This window comes from Delphinus delphis, chromosome 7, assembly GCF_949987515.2.
Source record: "Delphinus delphis chromosome 7, mDelDel1.2, whole genome shotgun sequence".
NCBI lineage: Eukaryota > Metazoa > Chordata > Mammalia > Artiodactyla > Delphinidae > Delphinus > Delphinus delphis.
Window position 1 is genome coordinate 26,289,462 of NC_082689.1, and position 25,925 is coordinate 26,315,386.

The window sequence follows — 25,925 nt, forward strand, 5'->3', positions numbered from 1 at the left end:
TAACGTTCCCCAAATCAAAAATAATGCCCTGTATTCTCCCCAAATCAAAAGAGGTGATGATCCAGTCATCCTGAAATAAGACTGCTGCAAAAATCAGACCTCAGAGCAAGTTGCCCTTTCTAAGAATTATGAAAGCGAGCAAAGATTTACTCACTCCCTTCATTCTTTTCCCCCTTCAGCCCACCACACTCCTCACACTCTTTGTCAAAATCACCAAGTTCCTGGTTGCTGTGGAAATGAACAGTAATGATGACCTCTAACAAACAGAAATCAGTTCCTTCTCCCAGCACGCTGGCAGGCAATAATTTATACCTCAGACCCTGCACTTCTTGCTCATACTCTGTGCAAGAAAGAATCTCCACACATTTTCCCTGAATTCTCATCCTTATAAGTCTGTTAGAAAAGAATGAGCGATACGCTTGAGTTTTACAGCCTCACTGGGAACCTGGAAATACTTCCCTTGTTCATCCACCTCAAAATGGCAGAAGTATGATGACTAGACTCAAGGAAAAAATCTATTTACTGTCCTTTGTCTGGAAAAAAAAATTATATGTATACATACAGACACACACATACACATATATACACATGTATGAATGTTGTAGGTTGCTTTTTAAACGAAAGACTGAAATAAGAACAATAAGGAAGGTGAAACGGTTTTCTAGAATGACCTCTCATTACTAATATCACTCCCACCACCATGGAAAAATGTTAATTCTCTATTCCCTTGAAAGTCAACTTTGAGAAATGTCCATCAAAAAATACTAGTATCTCTCAGACTACTTCAGAATTTCAATGGAAATGAAATATTCTGCATTTGGAAACCATAAAGGTGAGGAGAATACATTAAATGCAATGAAGGAAACATTCCCTCCCCTCCTTCTATATATGAGCATAAAAGTTGCAGAGTTCGAAATCACTAACAGCATTTTTCTGTCATTACAAAGACCAGCATTTTTCTGTTGCTACAAAGACAAGTTACAAAGACAGATTCCCTTTTTAAAGACAAAATTCATATTTTCATCAACTCATTCCACATGTACATACACACACATAAAATGGTCAGAGGACTTTGTAGCTCCAGTGTGGTTTGGTACTGTTGGAGGATTAATACCTAACCTTCCTTAAATGTCAAAAAGCAATTCAAGGATTTCTGACCAGACAGATCCCAGCTGCCCAAATCACCTTTTATAAAATCAGATGAACTAAAACTTCAAAACTCTAAGCATAGTAAACATGAAAGGAGATTAATATGGCATTTAATTTGCAGTAAAGGGAACTAGTGGGTGGAAGTGAGAAATGTGGGGCTTTTTTGTTCTATAAGTAAGACCAATAAAATAATTACATAGAAAAGCCTATAATCATGGAAGTTCTTTAGAGTTTGTTGTTTAAACACAGAAGAAGAATCAAATAAAGATTATTCTAGAGTCTTAGGCAGGACATACTAAGTGATACCATTTTACGCATCTTCCTTTCTAAAATATAATTTTACACATTTTCAATGAGCAAGTAATGAGAGTGATGGGAAATCATAAGTCAATATTATCAAACATTTAAGAGTATTGATAATATATGTACTAAAAGGGAAGAACATTTTATCTATGTGATCATCCTTTAAAACTGCAGTGTTCCCTTTAAGTCCAGGCTTAAGGTGAAAATAAAAAAGGGTGATTTTTCATTAGCTATAGAATAATCTGATGAAGTCCATAGAAACCTCCAGTTTGATACTATTAAAGAGAATTAAAGATTTTCCAAAAATTCCTGAATTCAAGACCACTTTGTGATTCAGTTTTACATTCAAGTCCAAGCTGATTGTATTCTGGGAAAGAAAAAAAAAGGGTAGCTCTCCGCCCCTTGTCACATATTACCTTGGCGATGGCATAGATGCGGGTGCTGGATGGTTCAGCCAGCTCTCTTCTGAGATCAATGTTGGATGGCCACTCTTTGTTCATTGGGAGACGGGAAGTAAAACCAGCTATAGAAGGGTGGCACATCCGTAAAGCCTTCTGGAAACTCTCCTCAAAGGTGCGACCAATAGCCATGACCTGTAATACACATTTAAGACTCATATTTTTAAAAAGAGCTTGCATATTTTTAATTTGTAACAAAGCTAGAAGTTGACTATTTTTCAGAAAAGACTTAGGAGCAAGACATATATCAAAAGAATGCTACTCAAATTTAAGTTATTTTTCTTTCTTGCCTTTTTACTGTGGTTTTGATGTAATGAGCCTTTAACATCATTAGGTCACTCTTTTACCACTTAGGGAATTTAGCTTGATTTGCTGAGACTGATGAGGAAATCACCTGTACTTGCTCTGGACCATAGCATTAAAAGAAAGAATCTGTGGCCAGAGAACATAGACCCTTCCTCAATAAGATCTTGCTTTCATGCAGATGTCCTTTAGAATAAAAAAGCAAATGAAGAGAAACCAGACATATATTAACACAAAAACAGAACTATTTCTAAATGGGTATCAGTCAGTATCCCAGACAGGTTGGCTTTCTTTATAGCTAAGCATTAATATTAATAGGACCTTGAGAATCATAACAAATACTGACAGATTCAGATTTTGAATATAGGAGACTAAATTCCCCATGACAAATTCAACATGTCGTCCCACAATCTTTGCAGCTGATTGTATGCTAATCAATTAGGAAAACCATGTGGTGATTTAGTTTGGACAAGTTACAAGTGAGAACTAAAATTAACCTTGAAGCCTACCCAGTTATTTTCAGTGAATAAATACTGTCTTTGATTCTTTCCATGGAATAATAGATTGCCATGCATTTTTGGTCTACAATTTAAAATAATAACAGTCATAACACTGCCTTCAGTAAACTTCTGTGATGCCTCAAACAGACCTGAATTCTCATTAATGTCAGTTTAGTAAATCTTCATGTCAATTGCGTGACAAGCTACATATACAAAGATCACTAAAGCCAAACAGATAACCTTTTCACACTGCTCCAAATTTAATTAGAAATAAGGGAAGAGTCTCAAGAGCAGGGATAAACAAAATATTAGTCCAATTCAGATACGTAATTTATGAGGCATAGTGGTATTTGAAGAGTTAGACAATATATTCATAGATTTTCTAGCCTAAGCATAGGAGAGGGTACCAGATATAAGATAGTTTACGGCACTATCAAATTAAGAAAATATTTTTGGAATATTTAAGAAAATTTTAAAGTATTATATATTTAAGAGTTGGCCCTAAAGTAACTAATTCTGTAAGTAATTCACCATGAATTTTCATTAAAGTACACTGTACATAATAGCATATGGAGTACATTCAATAAAAGAGAAGTAAACATAATAATAAAGGAATACATAACAGTGTTTGCTCAAAATTTGTCCTTTTTAATACTTTATATTATTAAACTTCATTTTCATTAAGTGAAGATTTCACCATTTTTCAGTGGAATATCTATTGTGGCTTTCCCTGACCCTATTCTACTACATTCTCACAGCACCTGCATATAAACACTGCATTCCAACTTTTACCACAGTTTAATTCATATTATATTTAGTTCTGTGAATATATTCTGAACTCACCAGCTGGAGATAATGTCACAATTATCTCCATCTTATTCACTGATTTATCATCCCAGGGTCTTGCATGTAGTAAGAACTCAGGAAATGTCTGCTAACTTGAGTTGAACTAAATGTAAAGTGTTAAATATTCACTGAAGACAAAAACCTTTCGGATAATAAACCCTAAATTAACACATTACAAAATTATCTCATATTCTTTGGCCTACAAATTTCCCCATGCACATTGTGAAAGGGGAATCTTTCCATGAAATGTAAACTAAATAACAGTTGTTTATTTGGCAGAAACACCACCAACAAAACTTTTCCTGGCATTTGAGTTATAATTCTATTGTGCACCTTGAAGCATGATAAAAAAAATTAAGATTTAAAACAGCTATGCCTTATGTGGAAACACTAGGGAGGAAATGAAATTCATATGTATCCTCCAATCAGTAACCCAGTATCCAAGGAAACTGAAGACTTTCAACGACATTAGGGTTGGACAAAATAACTGAGAACAAGGATGAAAGAGAGGAATTAACCAAGGACTCACCTCTCCTACACTTTTCATAGAGCTACCGATTCGGCTAGAAGTGCCGTGAAAACGATCAAGATCCCAGCGAGGAATCTTGGTAACCATGTAATCCAGGCTCGGTTCAAAGCAGGCTGATGTTTTCCCTGATACAACGTTCTTGATTTCTGGAAGTGGAATTCCTAGGGCAATCTTTGCAGCAATGAATGCCAATGGGTAGCTATAAAGGAGGAGACATTTTTTTTTTCTTTCAGCAATAAGTATTAAAAACAGCTCAAAATATAAATTGGTTTTTCTTAGAAATTCTGGTATTATTTCACATCAAGGTATAAAACACACCTGATTCTCAGTTCTGTATGAAAATTTAATAGCTCCTTATAAAATAAAGTGAGTCATGATAAAGTACAGAAGCACAGATCACAAAAGAGTTCACTGTCTATGCCTGACATGCAGTGCTACAACTCCCAACCTTCACCTCTTCAAGCCAAAATCAATAGCTTCCTTGAGAAATAAAGTACTCACTTGTGTATAATTTCCACTAAGATAAGAATCTGCAAAATATTCTTTTATAAAAATATATACATGTCTGCACCTAGGAAGACGGTGCAGTTAGCTGGTACTATGGGGTATGTAAAGGTCATAAAATGCAGTCCTTGAAAGTTTGGGTCCTTGCTCTGTTTCCAAATTATCCTTGAACTTTGGGCTCCTTACACAACTTACACTCTGGAAACTTGACCATACTCTTCTGGAATGTCAGTTTGGGTAATTGTATTTGAAAAATTAATTCACAGAACTATAGAATTACATATGAGTCCTTTAGTACAACTTCCCTACCTAAGAGGTGAAGGAACTGACAGAGACAGTAGTGATTTATCCGAAGTCCCACAATTAGTAGAAGGACCAGAAGGAGAACTCAGGTCTCTTGACTCTTGTTTAGCTCATCACTCCTTCCACACTCCATGTAGCACTGTCTAGCTACATAAAAATAGCTTGAGAGGTAAATATTTTTTAAATATCATGTAATTTAAATACCAGATGTTAAAGATATTAATAGTAACAAAAGATATTAATTAGTGTTCCTTCCAGTCATGCTTGCTAGCAATTGTTAAGTAGATACAAATTTATTTATTTAGTTGCAAGATTTACCTATAGAAAAAAGCTACTGTTGTTTGCTCTTGTGAAGTTTTGCTAAAATAAAATAATGTGATTGCATGCTTGAGTCAAGTGAACTCTATTATTTGTCCAAAATTTGTTATATACCTAAAAAAGTCAGTGAAGGACTAAAATTAAGGATTAATTTGTACTTTTTAACAACATCTGCAAAGTGCAATTAAGAAGCAGATTTTTCACAGCCTGCTTTGACCACCCAGATCTTGATTAGTTTATGATTAGCCAGCAAACAAAGCCAGCTAGCAATACCATTTGCCTCAATCTGGCGGCAAGCTCATTAATAACCATGTCCATAGGACATGACTGGGAGTCAGCATACAGAAATGGGGACTATAGTTTGCAAATGCAGCACATTCTTCCACTAGCTTTCAATTTTCCAGTTCAATCTGCAAACCCATGGTCAATCGTTCTGGCCTTACCCAGTAGCTTTTGAGGCCAGGGCAGAGCTTCGGGACAGTCTGGCATTCACTTCAATGATGCAGTATTCCATTGAGGTAGGATGAAGGGCAAACTGAATGTTGCATTCACCCACAATGCCCAAGTGGCGAACGACATTGATTGAAACACGTCTCAACAACTGAAACTCCGCATTGGAGAGCGTCTGGGCAGGGGCCACAACAACTGAATCACCTGTACATCCAAGCAACACTTGTTATTTGGTAGCATATCTAAATAACCAACTTTAGTAACTTAACAATCTATTTGCATGACACAAGAAACAGAACAGGCTGAGGGTTTGCTGGGAAAAGAATTATCTTAGGGAAACACATACAAGGCACATTCCCTCTGATTGTTTCACCTGTATTACTCTGACATATTTACAGAAATCACTCTAAGCTTTCCCAAGATCATGAAGCTATCAAGGCTTAGTCATCTACTTACTGGATTGACATTAACTTCTTCAATTTCCCTTCTATGTCTCATGAATTAGCTTTCAAGTTCTTCCTTCCATAAAATATCAGCTCGTCTTCAGCCATCAATTTTCTAAATCTCATCCCTTCCCATTTTCTCACTTCTCTCCAATTATAGCCCCCTGTATCTTCAATCTCTTAGTCCTTAGTCACCATCCCTTCTGCCTACAAACAAGCTCAGATCACTACAGGCTCAAGGAGCCCCTCTCTGAACTGCCAGATGGTTATAAGAACCATCTCTCTCATTCCTTACATGACTAAACCTTTTGAAAATTTACCAGTTCTTTTTTTTGTTTTTTTTTTTTGCGGTACGTGGGCCTCTCACCGCTGTGGCCTCTCCCGCTGCGGAGCACAGGCTCCGGACGCGCAGGCTCAGCGGCCATGGCTCACGGGTCCAGCCGCTCTGCAGCATGTGAGATCCTCCCGGACCGGGTCGCAAACCCGCGTCCCCTGCATCGGCAGGCGGACTCTCAACCACTGCGCCACCAGGGAAGCCCTACCAGGTCTTCTTATCACTCATAGTCATATAATTCCTTTCCATACGGCTCACATAACCAACTTTGCATTGAAACTGTCCTCTTGAACATCCAAAAGCAACATTAAATCTTCATTCTTGACCTTTCATAGTATTTGCTACAGTCAAAACCAAAGCTCTTTTATAAAATATTTTTGTGCATTGGCTTATAAGGTAACTATCATTCCCTTCTTTTTCTTCAACACCAATCTGTCCTTTTTCTTCTGCCCTATAAATCTGAATGTTTCCCAGGGTATGGTCCTTGACCCTATTCTCTTTCCTTCTACACCTATGCCCTTGAATACTCAGTCTATGCTTCCAGCTTCTGCTATTTTCTTTATTCAAAGACTTCCAATGACCTTGCATCAACTTCTTTATTTCTATCCTCTTTACTGAGTTCCAGCTCTACATTCTCCTCTTCTTGAGATTTCCGCCCACTTTTAAACTTTAGCATTTCTAAATCCTAAGTCATCAGCTTTGCCCTCTAGTCTAACCAGTTTCCCTTCCTGAGAAACCTATTTATTTCACCTATTTCTATTTACTGTGGCTATTTTCTCATTCACTTGGTGACTAACACCCAGTCTGCTTCAAGCCTTCTTAACCTCATGCCTTACTTCTCAACACCAAGTCTTACAGATTTTACCTTCACAGCATTGCTTATATTCTACTCCTTCTTCAAATGAAATCAGGATAATAATATCTGCCCTACTTCAGAGGGTTTTTGTGAAGATCAAATTAAATATGAGAGTATTTTCAATGCTGTAAAATACTATATATGTGTACAATTTTATCACTAATGTGTATGCTAAGAATAGTAATTTAAAGAAAGGGACTTAATAAAGACTGCTATGAGCCACCAGAGATATGAGCTGAAGCCATTACCATAATGCTTGAAGATTTCTTGCCTACCTGTATGAACGCCCATGGCATCAACATTTTCCATGCTACAGACAGTGACACAGTTGTCATCAGCATCTCGGACCACTTCAAATTCTATTTCTTTCCAACCTGTCACTGACCTCTCCACCAGAATCTGGTTGGTCATAGCAAAGGCCTGGAAATTGGTGACAAAAGACATCGAAGAGTAAGGAAAGGCACTAGCATTAACGTGGCTATTTGGCAAAGCGCCCTGGCCTAAATCCTGGTCTGCACTGCCTAGTCTCCATCCTCCTCTATGCTGCAGAAGGCACAATGTGTCGGAAAATCAGCGAGGTACTAGGAATAGCATTCTGCAGTGAATATGCTTGATTTATATTATTGAGTCTTGCCATTCAAAGTGCTGATATGACATTAAATCAAACTAATTTAGGAAAAAGAGAAAATAATTGAGCAATCAGGCAAAGGGAAATGAAATTATTTTTGCAGCTAGGCTTCTGTGAAAGCAGAGATGTGATAAGTGCAAATAAATATGGAAAAATAAGTCTAAAGATTCTGTCTTTCTCTAAAATAGCTGAGGGTGCTTTGTAAAGAACACACACAATAAAAGTCAGTTGATGTTGATGAGGAGAAGAAAGGAGATGATGATGGTTGTAAACAGTTAGCCAAGATGGCACATGAAACTTGGGAATTAAAAGAACCATACACGACTATTATTATGGGTAATCACTGCCTAAGTGCTTAAATACTGAATCGTATATCATGCCTGCCTGATTAAACAGATATGAATTAGTATAATTATCATTCCTTATTTACTCTGTACCCCCTGGTGGGTAGAATGCTGAACCCAAAATCTGAAAAAGATGGTCTCCGACCTTAGGACATTTAGTAGCTGAAAATCCAAGACAGAAATGTCCCTTTGTCTCATAATAAATTTGATTTTTTATGGCAATGAAAGTAAGAGAAAGCAACTGGGGAAAGTAATTTGAATTTTTTCAAATTATTAGCAGGTAGCATAATGAAATAATAACTCAATGTAAGTTATTCCATGATGGGTCTCAACACTGTTTTTTTAACCTCAGCAAACACTACAGGCTCCAGCATGTGCACTTCAAAATGTAACACATTTGTCTCCACAGCTACCCATGGTGAGGTTTTCAAAGTGGTTAGGAAACTCTGTAGCCAGTGTGAACAATTTAATAATGATTTATTTGTCATTAGGATAGCCTGCTAATAGAAAAAAAAAATCTGGGAAACAAAGGAGATGAATCTGAGGAAGGCTTTTGCATTCTAATGGAGTAGACTGGACACAAGGACTATTGAGATCATCTTCACCTGCTGCCTCAGCTTCTTCTTTCTCTTTCAAGTTTCAGATTTTATACAAAGATTAATTTAGGGACCTAGATCAGGTTAATGCAGTTTCTAATAATGCTAAATATAATCCCAAGAGAGTAAGCGGTAGCTTGGGATATAACAATACAAGTCATTATTCTCAAATGAAAAGCTAGGGTTTCAACAAAGAAAACCATTCAATGGCTTACTAACTATTTTAGAGGAATATAAATAATTTAAAAATATCCCATTCCAAAGTTGTCTTCATTGTAAATATTTTTATACGACTGAGTGTTTAGAATGCTTTTTATACTGTAAAAAAAAATACATTTTTAATTGAGAATAAGTATACATTGGTCACGACTGACAGTAATAATGAGGTTGTTAATATTAAAAACATTGTTGGGGGGAGACATACAAGATGGCGTAAGAGTAAGACGTGGAGATCACCTTCCTCCCTACAAATACATCAGAAATACATATACATGTGGAACAGCTCCTACAGAACACCTACTGAATTATGGCAGAAGACCTCAGACTTCCCAAAAGGCAAGAAACTCCCCAAGTATCTGGGTAGGACAAAAGAAAAAACAGAGACAAAAGAATAGGGACGGGACCTGCACCAGTGGGAGGGAGCTGTGAAGGAGGAAAGGTTTCCACACACTAGGAAACCCCTTCACTGGAAGAGACAGGGGCTGGCGAGGGGGAAGCTTGGGAGCGACGGAGGAGAATGCAGGAACAGGGGTGCAGAGGGCAAAGCGGAGAGATTCCCGCACAGAGGATCGGTGCTGACCAGCACTCACCAGCCCGAGAGGCTTGTCTGCTCACCCGCCGGGGCGGGCAGGGCTGGGAGTTGAGGCTGGAGCTTCGGAGGTCAGACCCCAGGGAGAGGGCTGTGTTCACGCAGCCTGAAGGGGGCTAGTGCGCCACAGCTAGCCGGGAGGGAGTCCGAGAAAAAGTCTGGACCTGCCTAAGAGGCAAGAGACCATTGTTTTGGGGTGCGTGAGGAGAGGGGATTCAGAGCACCACCTAAACGAGCTCCAGAGACGGGCGCGAGCCGCGGCTATCAGCACAGACACCAGAGACGGGCATGAGACACTAAGGCTGCTTCTGCAGCCACCAAGAAGCCTGTGTGGCACAGGTCACTCTCCACACCTCCCCACCCGGAAGCCTGTGCAGCCCGCCACTGCCAGGGTCCCAGGATCCAGGGACAACTTCCCCGGGAGAACACACGGTGTGCCTCAGGCTGATGCAACGTCACACCAGCCTCTGCCTGCACAGGCTCACCCTGCATTCCGTACCCCTCCCTCCCCCTGGCCTGAGTGAGCCAGAGCCCCCGAATCAGCTGCTCCTTTAACCCTGTACTGTCTGAGCGAAGTACAGACGCCCTCTGGCGACCTACATGCAGAGGCAGGACCAAATCCAAAGCTGAGCCCCTGGAGCTGTGGGAACAAAGAGGAAGGGAAATCTCTCCCAGCAGCCTCAAAAGCAACGGATTAAATATCCACAATCAACTTGATGTACCCTGAATCTGTGGAATACATGAATAGACAACGAATCATCGCGAAACTGAGGCAGTGGACTTCGGGAGCAACGATATATATATATATTTTTTTTTCTTTGTCTCTTTTTGTGAGTGTGTATGTGTACGCTTCTTTGTGTGATTTTGTTCCTATAGCTTTGCTTTTACCATTTGCCCTAGGGTTCTGTCTGTCTGCTTTTGTTTTTTTTAGTATAAATTTAGTATTTGTTATTTTTGGTGGATTTGTTTTTTGGTTTGGTTGCTCTCCTCTTTCTCTCTTTTTTTTCTTTTTTATTACTTTTAAATGTTATTATCTTAAAAAATTATTTTTTATTTTAATAACTTTATTTTGTTGGTTTTTTTCTTTCTTTCTTTCACTTTCTCTCCCTTTTCTTCTGAGCTGTGTGGAGGACTGGGTCTTGGTGCTCCAGCTGGGTGTCAGGACTGTGCTCTGAGGTGGGAGAGCCGAGTTCAGGACATTGGTCCACAAGAGATGTCCCAGCTCCACATAATATCAAACAGTGGCAGTTCGCCAAAATATCTCCAACTCAACGCTCAGAACCAGCTCCACTCAACGACCAGCAAGCTACAGTGCTGCACACCCTATGCCAAACAACTAGCAAGACAGGAACGCAACCTAACCCATTAAAGAGAGGCTGCCTAAAATCATAATAAGGTCAAAGACACCACAAAACACACGAAAGGACGCAGACCTGCCCACGAGAAACACAAGATCCACTTTATTCACCAGATCACAGGCACTAGTCCCATACACCAGGAAGCCTACACAACCCACTGAACCAACCTTAGCATCTGGGGGCAAGCACCAAAAACAACAGGAACTATGAACCGGCAGCCTGCGAAAAGGAGACCCCCAAAACAGTAAGTTATAAAAAATGAGAAGACAGAGAAACACACAGCATATGAAGGAGCAAGATAAAAACCCACCAGACCTAACAAATGAAGAGGAAAGAGGCAGTCTACCTGAAAAAGAATTCGGAGTAATGATAGTAAAGATGATCCAAAATCTTGGAAATAGAATGGAGAAAATGTAAGAAACGTTTAACAAGGACCTAGAAGAACTAAAGAGCAAACAAACAATGATGAACAACACAATAAATGAAATTAAAAATTCTCCAGAAGGAATCAATAGCAGAATAACTGAGGCAGAAGAACGGATAAGTGACCTGGAAGATAAAATAGTGGAAATAACTACTGCAGAGCAGAATAAAGAAAAAAGAATGAAAAGAATTGAGGACAGTCTCAGAGACCTCTGGGACAACATTAAATGCACAAACATTCGAATTATAGGGGTCCCAGAAGAAGAATAGAAAAAGGAACGGACTGAGAAAATATTTGAAGCGATCATAGCTTAAAAACTTCCCTAATATGGAAGAGGAAATAGTTAATCAAGTCCAGGAACTGCAGAGAGTGCCATACAGGAAAAATCCAAGGAGAAACACACCAAGACATATATTAATCAAACTATCAAAAATTAAATACAAAGAAAAAATATTAAAAACAGCAGGAAAAAGCAACAAATAACATACAAGGGAATCCCCATAAGGTTAACAGCTGATCTTTCAGCAGAAACTCTGCAAGCCAGAAGGGAGTGGCAGGACATATTTAAAGTGATGAAAGGGAAAAACCAACAATCAAGATTACTCTACCTAGCAAGGAACTCATTGAGATTCGACGGAGAAATAAAAACCTATACAGACAAGCAAAAGCTAAGTGAATTCAGCACCAGCAAACCAGCTTTACAACAAATGCTAAAGGAAATTCTTTAGACAGGAAACACAAGAGAAGAAAAAGACCTACAATAACGAACCCCAAAAAATTAAGAAAATGGTAATAGGAACATACATATCGATAACTACCTTAAAAGTAAATGGATTAAATGCTCCAATCAAAAGACATAGCCTGGCTGAATGGATGCAAAAACAAGATCCGTATATATGCTGTCTACAAGAGGCCTACTTCAGACCTAGGGACACAAAGAGACTGAAAGTGAGGGGATGGAAGAAGATACTCCAAGCAAGTGGAAATCAAAAGAAAGCTGGGGTAGCAATTTTCATATCAGGCAAAATAGACATTAAAATAAAGACTATTACAAGAGACAACGAGGACACTACATAATGCTCAAGGGATCAATCCAAGAAGATATAATTATTTTAAATATTTATGCACCAAATGGAGGAGCACCTCAATACATAAGGAAAATGCTAACAGCCTAAAAAGGGGAAATTGACAGTAACACAATCATAGTAGGGGACTTTAACACCCCACTTTCACCAATGGACAGGTCATCCAAAATTAAAATAAATAAGGCAACACAAGCTTTAAATGATACATTAAACAAGAAAGACTTAATTGATATTTATAGGACATTCCATCCAAAAATAACAGAATACACTTTCTTCTCAAGTGCTCATGGAACATTCTCCAGGATAGATCATATCTTGGGTCACAAATCAAGCACTGGTAAATTTACGAAACTGAAATTGTATCAAGTATCTTTTCCGACCACAATGCTATGAGACTACATATCAATTACAGGAAAAAATCTGTAAAAAATAGAAATACATGGTGGCTAAAAAGTGCACTACTTAGTAACCAAGAGATCACTGAAGAAATCAAAGAGAAAATCAAAAAATACCTAGGGCTTCCCTGGTGGCGCAGTGGTTGAGAGTCCACCTGCCAAAGCAGGGGACACGGGTGCGTGCCCCGGTCCAGGAAGATCCCACATGACGCGGAGTGGCTGGGCCCGTGAGCCATGGCTGTTGAGCCTGCGTGTCTGGAGCCTGTGCTCCGGAACGGGAGAGGCCACAACAGTGAGAGGCCCACATACCGCAAAATAAAAAAAAAACAACCTAGAAACAAATGACAATAAAAACACAATGACCCAAAACCTATGGGATGCAGCAAAAGCACTTCTAAGAGGGAAGTATATAGCAATACAATCTTACCTCAAGAAACAAGAAACACCTCAAATAAACAAACTAACCTTACACCTAAAGCGATTAGAGAAAGAAGAACAACAAAACCCCAAAGTTAGCAGAACGAAAGAAATCATAAAGATCAGATCAGAAATAAATGAAAAATAAATGAAGCAAAACAACAGCAAAGATCAATAAAACTAACAGCTGGATCTTTGAGAAGATAAACAAAATTGATAAACCATTAGCCAGACTCATCAAGAAAAAAAGGGAGACGACTCAAATCAATAGAATTAGAAATGAAAAAGGAGAAGTAACAACTGACCCTGCAGAAATACAAAGGATCATGAGAGATTACTACAAGCAACTATATGCCAATAAAATGGACAACCTGGAAGAAATGGACAAATTCTTAGAACTTCACAACTTTCTGAGACTGAACCAGGAAGAAATAGAAAATATAAACAGACCAATCACAAGCACTGAAATTGAGACTGTGATTAAAAATCTTCCAAGAAACAAAAGCTCAGGACCAGATGGCTTCACAGGCAAATTCTATCAAATATTAGAGAAGAGCAACAACTATCCTTGCCAAACTCTTCCATAATATAGCAGAGGGAGGAACTCTCCCCAAATCATTCCATGAGGCCACCATCACCCTGATACCAAAACCAGACAAGGATGCCTCAAAGAAAGAAAACTACAGGCCAACATCACTGATGAACATAGATGCAAAAATCCTAAACAAAATACTAGCAAACAGAATCCAACAACACATTAAAAGGATCATACACCATGATCAAATTGGGTTTATCCAGGAATGCAAGGATTCTTCAATATATGCAAATCAATCAATGTGATACATTGTATTAAGAAACTGAAGTATAAAAACCATACGATCATCTCAATAGATGCAGAAAAGGCTTTCGACAAAATTCAAGATCCATATGATAAAAACACTCCAGAAAGCAGGCATAGAGGGAATTTATCTCAACATAATAAAGGCCATATATGACAAACCCAGAGCCAACATCGTTCTCAATGCTGAAAAACTGAAACCATTTCCACTACGGTCAGGAACAAGACAAGGTTGCCCACACTCACCACTATTATTCAACATAGTTTTGGAAGTTTTAGCCACAGCAATCAGAGAAGAAAAAGAAATGAAAGGAATCCAAATCGGAAAAGAACAAGTAAAGCTGTCACTGTTTGCAGATGACATGACACTGTACACAGAGAATCCTAAAGCCTCTACCAGAAAACTACTAGAGCTAATCAATGAATTTGGTAAAGTAGAAGGAGACAAAATTAATGCACAGAAACCTCTTGCATTCCTATACACTAATGATGAATAATCTGAAAGAGAAATTAAGGAAACACTCCCATTTACCATTGCAACAAGAAGAATAAAATACCTAGGAATAAATCTACCTAAGGAGACAAAAGACCTGTATGCAGAAAACTATAAGACACTGATGAAAGAAATTAAAGATGATACAAACAGATGGAGAGACATACCCTGTTCTTGGATTGGAAGAATCAACATTGTGAAAATGACTCTACTACACAAAGCAATCTACAGATTCAATGCAATTCCTATCAAATTATCAATGGCATTTTTCACAGAATTAGAACAAAAAATTTCACAATTTGTATTGAAACACAAAAGATCCCGAATAGCCAATGCAATTTTGAGAAAAAAAACGGACCTGGAGGAATCAGGCTGCCTGACTTCACACTACACTACAAAGCTACAGTAATTAAGACAGTATGGTACTGGCACAAAAACAGAAAGAGATGAATGGAACAGGATAGAAAGCCCAGAGATAAACCCATGCACATATGGTCCCCTTATTTTTGATAAAGGAGGCAAGAATATAGAATGGAGAAAAGACAGCCTTTTCAATAAGTGGTGCTGGGAAAACTGGAGAGCTACATGTAAAAGAATGAAATTAGAACACTCCCTAACACCATACACAAAAATAAACTCAAAATGGATTAAAGACCTAAATGTAAAGCCAGATACTATAAACTCTTAGAGGAAAACATAGGCAGAACACTCTATGACATAACTCACAGCAAGATCCTTTTTGACCCAACTCCTACAGAAATGGAAATAAAAACAAAAATGGGACCTAATGAAACTTAAAAGCTTTTGCACAGCAATGGAAACCATAAACAAGACAAAAAGACAACCCTCAGAATGGGAGAAAATATTTGTAAATGAAGCAACTGACAGGATTAATCTCCAAAATTTACAAGCAGCTCATGCAGCTCAATAACAAAAAAAAAAACCAACACAATCCGAAAATGGGCAGAAGACCTAAATAGACATTTCTCCAAAGAATATATAGATTGCCAACAAACACATGAAAGAATGCTCAACATCATTAATCATTAGAGAAATGCAAATCAAAACTACAATGAGATATCATCTCACACCATAAGAATGGCCATCATCAAAAAGTCTAGAAAGAATAAATGCTGGAGAGGGTGTGGAGAAAAGGGAACACTCTTGCACTGCTGGTGGGAATGTGAATTGGTACAGCCACTATGGAGAACAGTATGGAGGTTCCTTAAAAAACTACAAATAGAACTACCATATGACCCAGCAATCCCACTACTGGGCATATACCCTGAGAAAACCATAATTCAAAAAGAGTCACGTACCAAAATGTTCATTGCAGCTCTATTTACAATAGCCAGGAGATGGAAGCAACCTAAGTGTCCATCATTGGATGAATGGATGAAGAAGATGTGGCACATATATACAATGGAATATTACTCAGCCATAAAAAGAAACGAAATTGAGTTATTTGTAGTGAGGTGGATGGACATAGAATCTGTCATACAGAGTGAAGTAAGTCAGAAAGAGAAAAACAAATACCATATGGTAACACATATATATGGAATCTAAAAAAAAAATAGTTTCTGAAAAACCTAGGGGCAGGATAGTAATAAAGATGCAGACATAGAGAATGGCTTTGAGGACACAGGGATGGGTAAGGGTAAGCTGGGACGAAGTGAGAGAGTGGCATTGACATATATACACTACCAAATGTAAAATAGATAGCTATTGGGAAGCAGCCACATAGCACAGGGAGATCAGCTTGGTGCTTTGTGACCACCTAGAGGGGTGGGATAGGGAGGGTGGGAGGGAGATGCAAGAGGGAGGAGATATGGGGATACATGTATATGTATAGCTGATTCAGTTTGTTATAAAGCAGAAACTAACACACCATTGTAAAGCAATTATACTCCAATAAAGATGTTAAAAAAATTAAAAAAATTTTTTAAATAAAAAGATTGGGAACATCTAATATGCTAGAGGAAAAAAATGTATACCTCCACAAACATGTCTTTTCTTTAAATACATGATTCAGAAGTCCAGATGGAAATAGGGAACATTTATATTAGATATGTTTCCCTTTTGGAGTTTTTTTTTGGCAACTTTAGAAAAACTCAATCCAATTTGTAGACATGTACGTTTGTCATTGCAGTTATTAAAATACATTTAATTTTATCTGTTTGTTCTCAAAATCTTGCGTCAATAATTCAAGGGCTCATTCTTTTTCACTCTAAAACGTAAATAATGATAAGGGTATAAACTCTGCTTGATATTTACTCAGCACCCCTAAAAATAGCCATCACAATAATTCTGTCAGCTTCACATCCATAACTGCTACATGGAAAGTTACATAAGTCTCTTTGCCCACACACATATTCATTCATTCAACTAGCACTTACTGAGCCCCAGTATTGCAAGGCACTGCTGTATTCTATGGGAATAGAGTGTGGGCAAAAGTCGCTGATTTCATGAAGCATGACTTCTGTGTTAATTTCTAATTTATTTTTTGGAGCATATCTTAATTTTCAAGATCTTCCCTTTAATACTTAAAAGGAATATTCAGAAATAAAGTGATTTTTATGTAAATGGTAAGCACTCAGCTTTCACTTTTGCTTATATATGTGTGTGGCAGTTGGCAGAGTAATCACTCATTCATAGTACTAAGAGGTTTATATTGTATATATGTTAAACACCTGAATTTGAGGTAAAGGTAAACTACTCAATGTGTTTTATTTCCCTTACCAGATGTCATCCATGTCTTACTGTTTCAAAAGATAATGGCAAAATGTGACATTATATTGTTTTTTTTTTTAAACCACTAAAATATATTTTAGCATGATGGGTGTTTTGGAGCAGATTTTGTAGCAGAGGGAGATGGAACTGGATTGACTGTCTATCAATGAAATCAATAGACAGTACAGTAAAGACGGACTTTGGGTTAATGCTATGTTCCAGTGTAAGTAATTGCACTGTATTTCCCTTTCAAAAGTGTCACCTCTTGGACAACAATTTAGAGATGTGGCAGTGATTTATAAACAGAGAAAAGGTTATTTCTTATCTACATAACTTTCTCTAATTGAAAGACTATATCAGGGAGTTTTCTTGGCTGGTCAGAATTTGGTCTTCAAAAATACATACCTTTGTGCTGAGGTCCAGTAAGGTCTCCTTATTAGGACAGATACCTGAGCCTAACCCACCCAGGGCATAGGCAGAACGGATCATCACCGGGTAGCCAATGGTGTCTGCCGCCTTCAGTGCATCCTCAATCTGTCAACAAGAACAAGGACTCAAAGTTTTAAAAGCTGACAGTAGAAAAGACCAACAAAGAGAGTCTGGTAATTCAGGTAAATCAGTTTATTTGGAAAAAATGACTATGAAAATGTTCTATTATTCCCTCATCTCCTTCTGAAAAACAAGTGTTATTTTATAAATTTTAAATTAAATTTTAGAATTTTTTAATATACAGTGAAGGCATTTTTTTAACATCTTTGGGGTAAATTTTATTTTGCAGTATAAAAAATAAAACAATGGCCAGACGTGAGATAGTTGCCATTAATTTGAGAATGGGAGCTATATTGAATTTTTAAGTTCAGTTTAAAAGTCTTCATCTCTTAACAAAGCAAGGTTTTCTACTACAGAATCTAACTTGATATTACTGCAATAAGCCATTTGGAATATTATATAGAAAGAGATTTTTCATTTTTCAAGTTCAGTCAGAGAGTAGTCTCGGAAGCTTGGGATTTTTTTTTTTTTTTAACTTACAGAATACAGCATATGTTGGCTATATTTTTCTGTCATGGAATATTATTACACTACCAATGGGAATGTAATTATACCTTTCCCATATGCCTGTTTCTCATCCTAAGGAAGCAAGGACATAATTAAATCTGGCAATGAAAGAATAAATATATGGCAGGAGCTTTCCACGTGTTCAGCAGAGCTATCCTGGGATTGTTCCTGATTGACAGCTTTGCAACATGCTATATACTTGATAGCACGCTTTTATGAAAACATACATAGCCCATTTTTAGTTGTCCCAGCAGTACTTGCCTTATCCCAGAGGATTTGCCTATTTCTACACTGAGGAAGTTGCATCAGAAACTGTCTCCAGTACCCCCATTTCACTGACTGAAATCAGGAATAAAGTCAGGGACAAAAAGAGATGTACAGGAAGTTGATCTTTTCCTGGTACCTGGTAATAGCCCATCAATAGGCACAGGATACGATGGAAAATGATTAAGAGAAATGCAAAACAATCTGTCCTCTTTAACCATCTAAGCCACAGGTTTCTCAGTCATAAATATTACTGATTAGATCCAATGGCTTTTTTTTTCTAGATAATTTTATTGTAAAATGTTTATTCCATTCTAACAAAAAAAAATTTGTTCGTTTATTTTTTGGCCATGCTGCACGCATGCAGGATCGTATTTCCCCACCCAGGGATCAAATCTGTGCCCCCTGCAGCGGAAACACAGAGACAACCACTGGACCACCAGGGAAGTCCCTAAAAGAAATTTTAAATTCAACCATTTCCCATTTGCAGGACATTCGCACTTACAAAATGTGTGACTGATCCCAGGAAGAAGGTAAAAATTACTTTGGCATTGCAAGTTGGTATGGTTCTTTGTTTTGATTCAGGAGATTTGATACTCAGGTCACATCAACCATTGATAAACCACATCACCTTTGAGATTATGCTTCCCTTTTCATAAAAATAAACTATTAATACCTGTCCCTAATGTTTTAGCATTGAATGCCACAAATAATACACAGTGTCTCTGAAGTAATAACACATTTCTGGAAGATAACATATACAAATATAATATTATATTTCTCTCTACAACACAAGACACATAATGGTCCTGTTTCTCCAGAACAAAGATTTCTTACCGATTCCACTGCAAAGCTTGGAGCAATCTTTTCATTAATCTCATTTAGTTTGTCTGAGAACAGCTGTCTATCTTCTGTGGCCATAATGGATTCAACTGAGGTTCCCAGGACTTTCACGCCATATTCCTTGAGCACACCTCTCTTAAATAGTTCCACTCCTACAGAAAAACAAAATAAATCAATTTTTAACATATCAAACTCTTACGTTTTCTATAATAGACATCTGAATACAACTTTTTTTTTAAAAAAATCTTAACTCCAAAAAGCCACCAGAGTCCACAACAGAATTGCACTTAGAGTAAAAAAATTTTTGCAAGAAAAATTCTGAAGACATTTTAGCAAAACATCTTGCTGGTGCTACTATTATGTATATTATCACCTTCTCCAAATGATTTTTATTATTCTCGTTAATCAAAATCATAGAATTACAGTGAGCCTTAAGATTTTAGTATATTTCATTTCCTTCTAAGGAAGGTCTATTCCTATAATGAGCTTCTCTTGTGTAAATAATCTCAGTGATGTGGGTATCTATCTAGGTTAAAAATTAACAAAATCGTTTGTGTTCCCACTAACTTAACTTCTAACTTTGGCTGTTTTTTATAGTTGACATACAAATTATATCACCAACTGCTTACCCAAACTAGCCAGTGAGATTCTCATTCATGATCTAATTCTGAAGGTTTGAAATATTTTAAATAGGACAGAGCATTGGACTCAGCAGATGCATGAAGGGATGGTAGAGAGACTGATCTATGTAAACATGAAAATATATGTGAAAGTCAAATGCCACAGGGCTGATACCTAAGAGCACAGAGCACTTAATCAATGTTAATTCCCCTTTTTCACTCATAATAGTTCTCAGAGTTTCACTGGTAACAGAGAAAAGCAGTATCCTGGGACGGAGGAGGGGGACTCAAAAAACCTACTCAGTCACCATGCAGCATTAAAGCAAAAGGTTTCTTTTTGTCCCCCAGCTGTTCTGTGAAATAAACTGGTAATGTTCATCATGTGACATTTTCAGGTGGCTGTTTACTAAGCTTCCTCACACAGTGGAAAACTTTTATGAACACACAGAGCACAACTGCTAAATAAATTCAAACAAAAAAATATTGTATATAAGTGTGTGAACCAAAACTCTGCAATTAAACTTAAAAGAACTCACCACAGTTCAGAGCTGTCTGTCCACCCATGCCTAGAATTAATCCATCTGGCCGTTCTGCCTTGATAACCTCTGTGACAAACTGAGGGGTGATGGGGAGGAAGTAGACAGTATCTGCTTGCTTTAAGCCCACTTCATTGGTTTGCACCGATGCAATGTTTGGGTTCATCAGGACAGTTTTGACATTTTCTTCCTGAAATAAAGAAAAAGATCTAGAATCTTAATATATGGTCTAAAGAGAAAAATCATATTCAAATGAAGGGTATTAACAGGTAACAAAAAGTTATTCTGTGGGCTCTAGAGATCAGTAATGGGACCAGTGTGAATGGAAGTTAAAGGATGACAAACATTTGGTAAAAGGAAGGAAGAAAACTGCTTGAAAATAAAACTATCCAAAAAGAGCTGGCTACCTCATGAGGATCACCCTGAATTCCTTGTCACTGTAGGTATCAAGGAAAGCTGGAGATGTTTTCTATAGAATTTGACTGGAGGTCCACAAATACTACTCAATTTTACAGCTCAGTCGACCTTAAAAGAATAAAATATTCCAAATTTTTTTGAATGAGTAAAACATAAAATGGAAAAAAGGCAGCATCAAAGCTGCTTCCTTTTCTAACGTTTATTGAAGAACAGCATTGAGCATACGTTTTAAATGCAAGATAATGTGTTTCCCTTCTAGCTGGGAGCACTGAGAGCCTTCTGCTGGTTTCCATTTTCTTTAGATTTTCATGCCTGCTGTAGTGCTTTGACAAAGACCATTATACAACTGTTTATACATATTATATAAAAAGAAAATGACCGTATGGCAAAAAATAAAAAATAAAAATTTGTGTGTGTGTGAAGATATTCATAGCCCTATCTCATTCCTGACATCTGGAGAGACCCCTAAAATAATTCTTCATGTAGGCTACTAAGGATAATAGCTTTATAGACCAGGATGAGGGTGACATTTAGTAAAATAATTATTATGAAATCTGGCCAGATGGTTCTTATTTTTTTACCTATTAGCATGTCAATTTTGAAGTCTTCTAAAAACTCAACAAAATATTCATATGAAAGTATAGAAATCATCATTGAAAGCCCTACATATCCTTGGGGGTGTGGTGAATCCAAATGAAAAATTAAATATATTTCATACTACTTTAAATTCAAATAGTGCCTTAAAACTTGTAGTGTACTTTTTTGTTAATTTATTTGATTTTTATAGCAAGACTATAAAAGAAATTTTCACCTTACAGATGAAGAAACTGAGATTCAATAAGGTTAAGTGACCTTCCAAAGATCATACAGCTGATAAATGACAAAATTAGGGCTCTAATCCAAGTCTTATGACTCAAGTTCTACACCCTTTCCTCAATATGAGCCCTCTCTAAGATTGCAAGGAACATTTTAAAGAGTACTGTTAACAAAATATTGAATAGATACATATAGATAAGCAAATGCATTTAAAATATGGGTTAGAATTTAAATAATTGAGTCCAAACGGAGAGCACATCATAAACAGAAGTTATAGACTGTCTCACTACTAGAGAAAAGTACCAATGGATAGGTATATTTGTTAAATATTTTCCTGCATGTGCTGTACAATGAATATAGCTATTTTTATAAATCAAATTACACAGGAAAAGGTCCCATAAATTCATGTGATGAGTGTCTATTCAAACCATTTTAATAAATGTTACATAATTTTTTTCTAATATAATTCCAGCTATAATTTATGCATAATCTAAGTTTTAAAAAATACTCAGTTCATAAATTCATCTTTATTAACCTCTTAATCACAATACTATATCTAATAATTCCTATTCTTCAGTTCAAATCAATAACTTCACCTTTTGGATGTAATGCATATAAAAAATACAACCTATGGAAATATTAATTCTTTATAAAACTACCAAATAGGATAAAAAATTGCATGCCACTTAAATGTGTTCTAAACCCTTAACACACTTAGACTGTGTTCTAACCGATCTGAACCATTGGATACCCACTAATTATCTATCTAAAGAAAAACTGAATCTTAATACAACGAAATAAAGCACACTTTGAAAATGTACACAAAAAACATGTGTGCATGGGGTGGACATCCATGCGTGTATGGAGAAGACTATTAAAAATAAAAACGAATGGGAAGAAGAGTAAGGTAATTGGGGGGTTGTGTCTGTTTTCAACAGACATCTGTCAGGTGAAAATCTCTGTATATAGAATACTCAATAAAGCAAAGAAAAAAAGGAAAATTTTGGCCAACTGTTTCTCTTGTCGGTTGTCCTAGTCTCCTGCTTCCTTCCCTATGTTGCTCTCTCCTAGCCAGGTCTCTTGGTAAGAGTGGCTTGACTCCACAAAGCCTGTGGCAAGGTCACAGAGAGCACACATTGACTTTGGATGGCTTGATTAGCACCAAAATGGGGACTATCGTGGAAAATAAGGACACCAAAGAGAAGCCAAGTTAGCTCTTCAATAGAAATATCTTACACCTACAGTGTCAGTTTTCTAAAGGTTTATTTTACTATGATAAAGGCTGGGGAGATTTCGAGAGACTCTGAAGAAACAGGGAGGATATTCTTCCCAACTTAGGTATCAAACCCTCTATTCCACTTGAAAATCCAGCCATACCTTCCTGGTAAGTCATCCAGTCCAAGTCACAGATGGGGGAATTAGGTGACCTGCAATAACTTCTAAAGCTTGAACAAAAGGCATTGTTTCCTTTGTTCCTCCAGCTGGATCTTCCCCCTTTCAACCAAAGAGATGCCTGAAGCATCCTGTAGAACACTTGAAGTACTTTAGAGCACCAGGGATACCCAAATTCCCTCTTTCACACAAAAGACAAATATGTTTTAAAAGCTCACTGCCTCATTGAGTAACATCTATAAGTGTAGATTTATGTTTTCAATATAAATAGGTGATAACATAGACAATTCTGGAGATCAATCCAACCTTCTTAATTTGCAGGTGTGCACATTTAAGTTAAAAATCTTGTCTGTGATCAAACTTCCCTTCATATAAGATGTGGAAGGAAATTAATTATAGTGACTTTGAAAAGAGGTAGTGTCATAAATCTAAATTATAAAATACTAATTAGACTCATAAAGGGAGTGTATATTAATTCCAGCAAAGATCAGAGTCTCTCACCTTCATGGCTTTTACAGCTTGCGATCCCGAGTAATCAAATTCACCTGCCTGACCAATGGACAGACCTCCGGATCCTAGGATAAGGACTTTGGAAACCTGTAAGCAATAAGAAGATAGCATTGCTTTTATTATTAAGATGGGGAAATTAGTCATTGTTAAGTATGGGAAAGATAAACTATATTGTCTGTGTTTATGTGGTGATTTAAAGTACAATGTTTTGAAATATACATAATATATGAGTAAAAAGACCAACAATTTAAACATCTCTAATTTCAAAAAGGAATTTCCAAAGGCCATGGTTTTTTTCACTTAAGTAAAAACTTTTTGGAAGAGGTCTACATTTTAATTAAACATATATAAATATCTAAAAATAACTACATAAATATATATGGAAATGTATATGTGTATACATAATAAATATAATTTCTATATATAATTTTTAGATAAAAACCTCCTTAAAATTTAATTGACTAAATGTGTTACTGTTCCATGGGTTTCTACTGGACAAAGAATAGGCATAAATACAAACAAACCCTTCCTAACAAACGAAGAGAAAACACAGGAGGCAAGGGGACACAGGGACACCTTCATATTAACATTTTGCCTTTACTTTGCAGTTCAGTCCGGAAATATTTACAGAAAATACAGTAATGAAAAGATCATGTTTTGGCAGCATACTGAAATTCATACAAATTGTATATATGATTTCAAGCAAATAATAATTCTGCTTATTTTTTAACCACAACTGCCAAGCCCTTCAGAGGAGAAAAATGTTGTAGGTCACTGCAAGAGACAAGGACTTGGGAAACTTGTTTTGTATTTATGGAGTGCCTGCTATGTGCAATGCAATGTAGAATCCCAAATTACACGTTTCCCTCACTATTTAAAAAAAGAAAAGCATCTGAAAAACATGAGTTGATATTTTGAGAAATACACTGTATGGTGGGGTGGCTTCTTTAGCTACCAAGAATCCACATTGAGTGGCTGGATTACCTCCCATCTCTCCATCTCAGGAAAAAAGGCTGTCACAGAAATCTAAAACAAACCATCTAACTCAATTTATCATTTCATGTAAACATATAAATCAATTCTTTTTGTTCATAAAAAGAGGATTATATATATATGTATGTATATACTTAAAAATATACATACACCCTTCTAAATTTTATGTAATAATGGTGTGGGTGTGGGTGTGCCTTAACTATGAAGGAAATTTTCCATATTAAATACATATTCAAACAAATACGGAGTCGAGTCTTACACTATATTAATCCTTATCTATCTGCTCTTTAGAGGTATTGGGTTGTCCAAAAGTTCGTTTGGGTTTTTCGATGAAACAAAAATTTCTATCATCTATAATGATTCTGTAGCCTGAACTGTATCTCAAGCATACACAGGGCTGTGGTTTATTGAGTAATGGAAAATATATCAAATTTGAAACTAAATTAAACCTTATTCTCTGTTAAATTATTTTCATTACAAATGTTCTAGAAGAAGTGAACTTTAAAAGATATGATTTTTAAATCAAAACATGAAGATCCCAATGAACATCCAATGAATCATCTAGAACAGACCAAATAATTAGATGCTAAAATGATGGGTGATTGCAATATTACCAATCATTTTTCATAGACATCAAAAAGGTTTACATCATTCACTTAAAAAAGAAGTCATCACACAATAGAGAAAATCCAAAATACATAAACGAAAAGGAAGCCCACATATACTGACCTCAACTCGAGATGCTACTAGGGCCGGCTTCGGTAGAACTGATGTAATTGTGGTACCTTTCTCCTTCTTTATCAGTGAGAAAAAGGAATCAAACAGGTACTAGAAAAAAAATATAGCCAACTAGTTAGAAGCTTCAAAACTCACAGAATTCTCAGATAAAATACAGTATACCCAGTTCAAGTTGAACTTTAGATAAGTAACAAATAACTTTTTAGGATGAGTATTGCTATGCAGTATTTGTTTTTTGTTTTTTTTTTGTTTTTGTTTTTGTTTTGCCAAAGCTGGCAAAACTAAATATTTACTACTATAAGAATTAGATCAAATAAACACTTCTAAC

General features: G+C 36.7%; 1 protein-coding gene across 1 annotated transcript in view; it reads right to left on the reverse strand.

Annotated features, from left to right (window-relative positions):
* Positions 1 to 25,925, reverse strand: part of CPS1 (carbamoyl-phosphate synthase 1) — a 142,292-nt gene that overhangs the window by 68,873 nt on the left and 47,494 nt on the right. The window contains exons 12-20 of the mRNA XM_060016165.1: positions 25,589 to 25,687; positions 23,858 to 23,953; positions 20,732 to 20,921; positions 19,570 to 19,727; positions 17,818 to 17,946; positions 7,572 to 7,716; positions 5,657 to 5,867; positions 4,089 to 4,287; positions 1,869 to 2,045 (exon numbers count right to left, since the gene is read on the reverse strand). Of these exons, the coding sequence (XP_059872148.1) occupies positions 1,869 to 2,045; positions 4,089 to 4,287; positions 5,657 to 5,867; positions 7,572 to 7,716; positions 17,818 to 17,946; positions 19,570 to 19,727; positions 20,732 to 20,921; positions 23,858 to 23,953; positions 25,589 to 25,687 (1,404 nt within the window). The remainder of the gene's footprint in view (positions 1 to 1,868; positions 2,046 to 4,088; positions 4,288 to 5,656; positions 5,868 to 7,571; positions 7,717 to 17,817; positions 17,947 to 19,569; positions 19,728 to 20,731; positions 20,922 to 23,857; positions 23,954 to 25,588; positions 25,688 to 25,925) is intronic.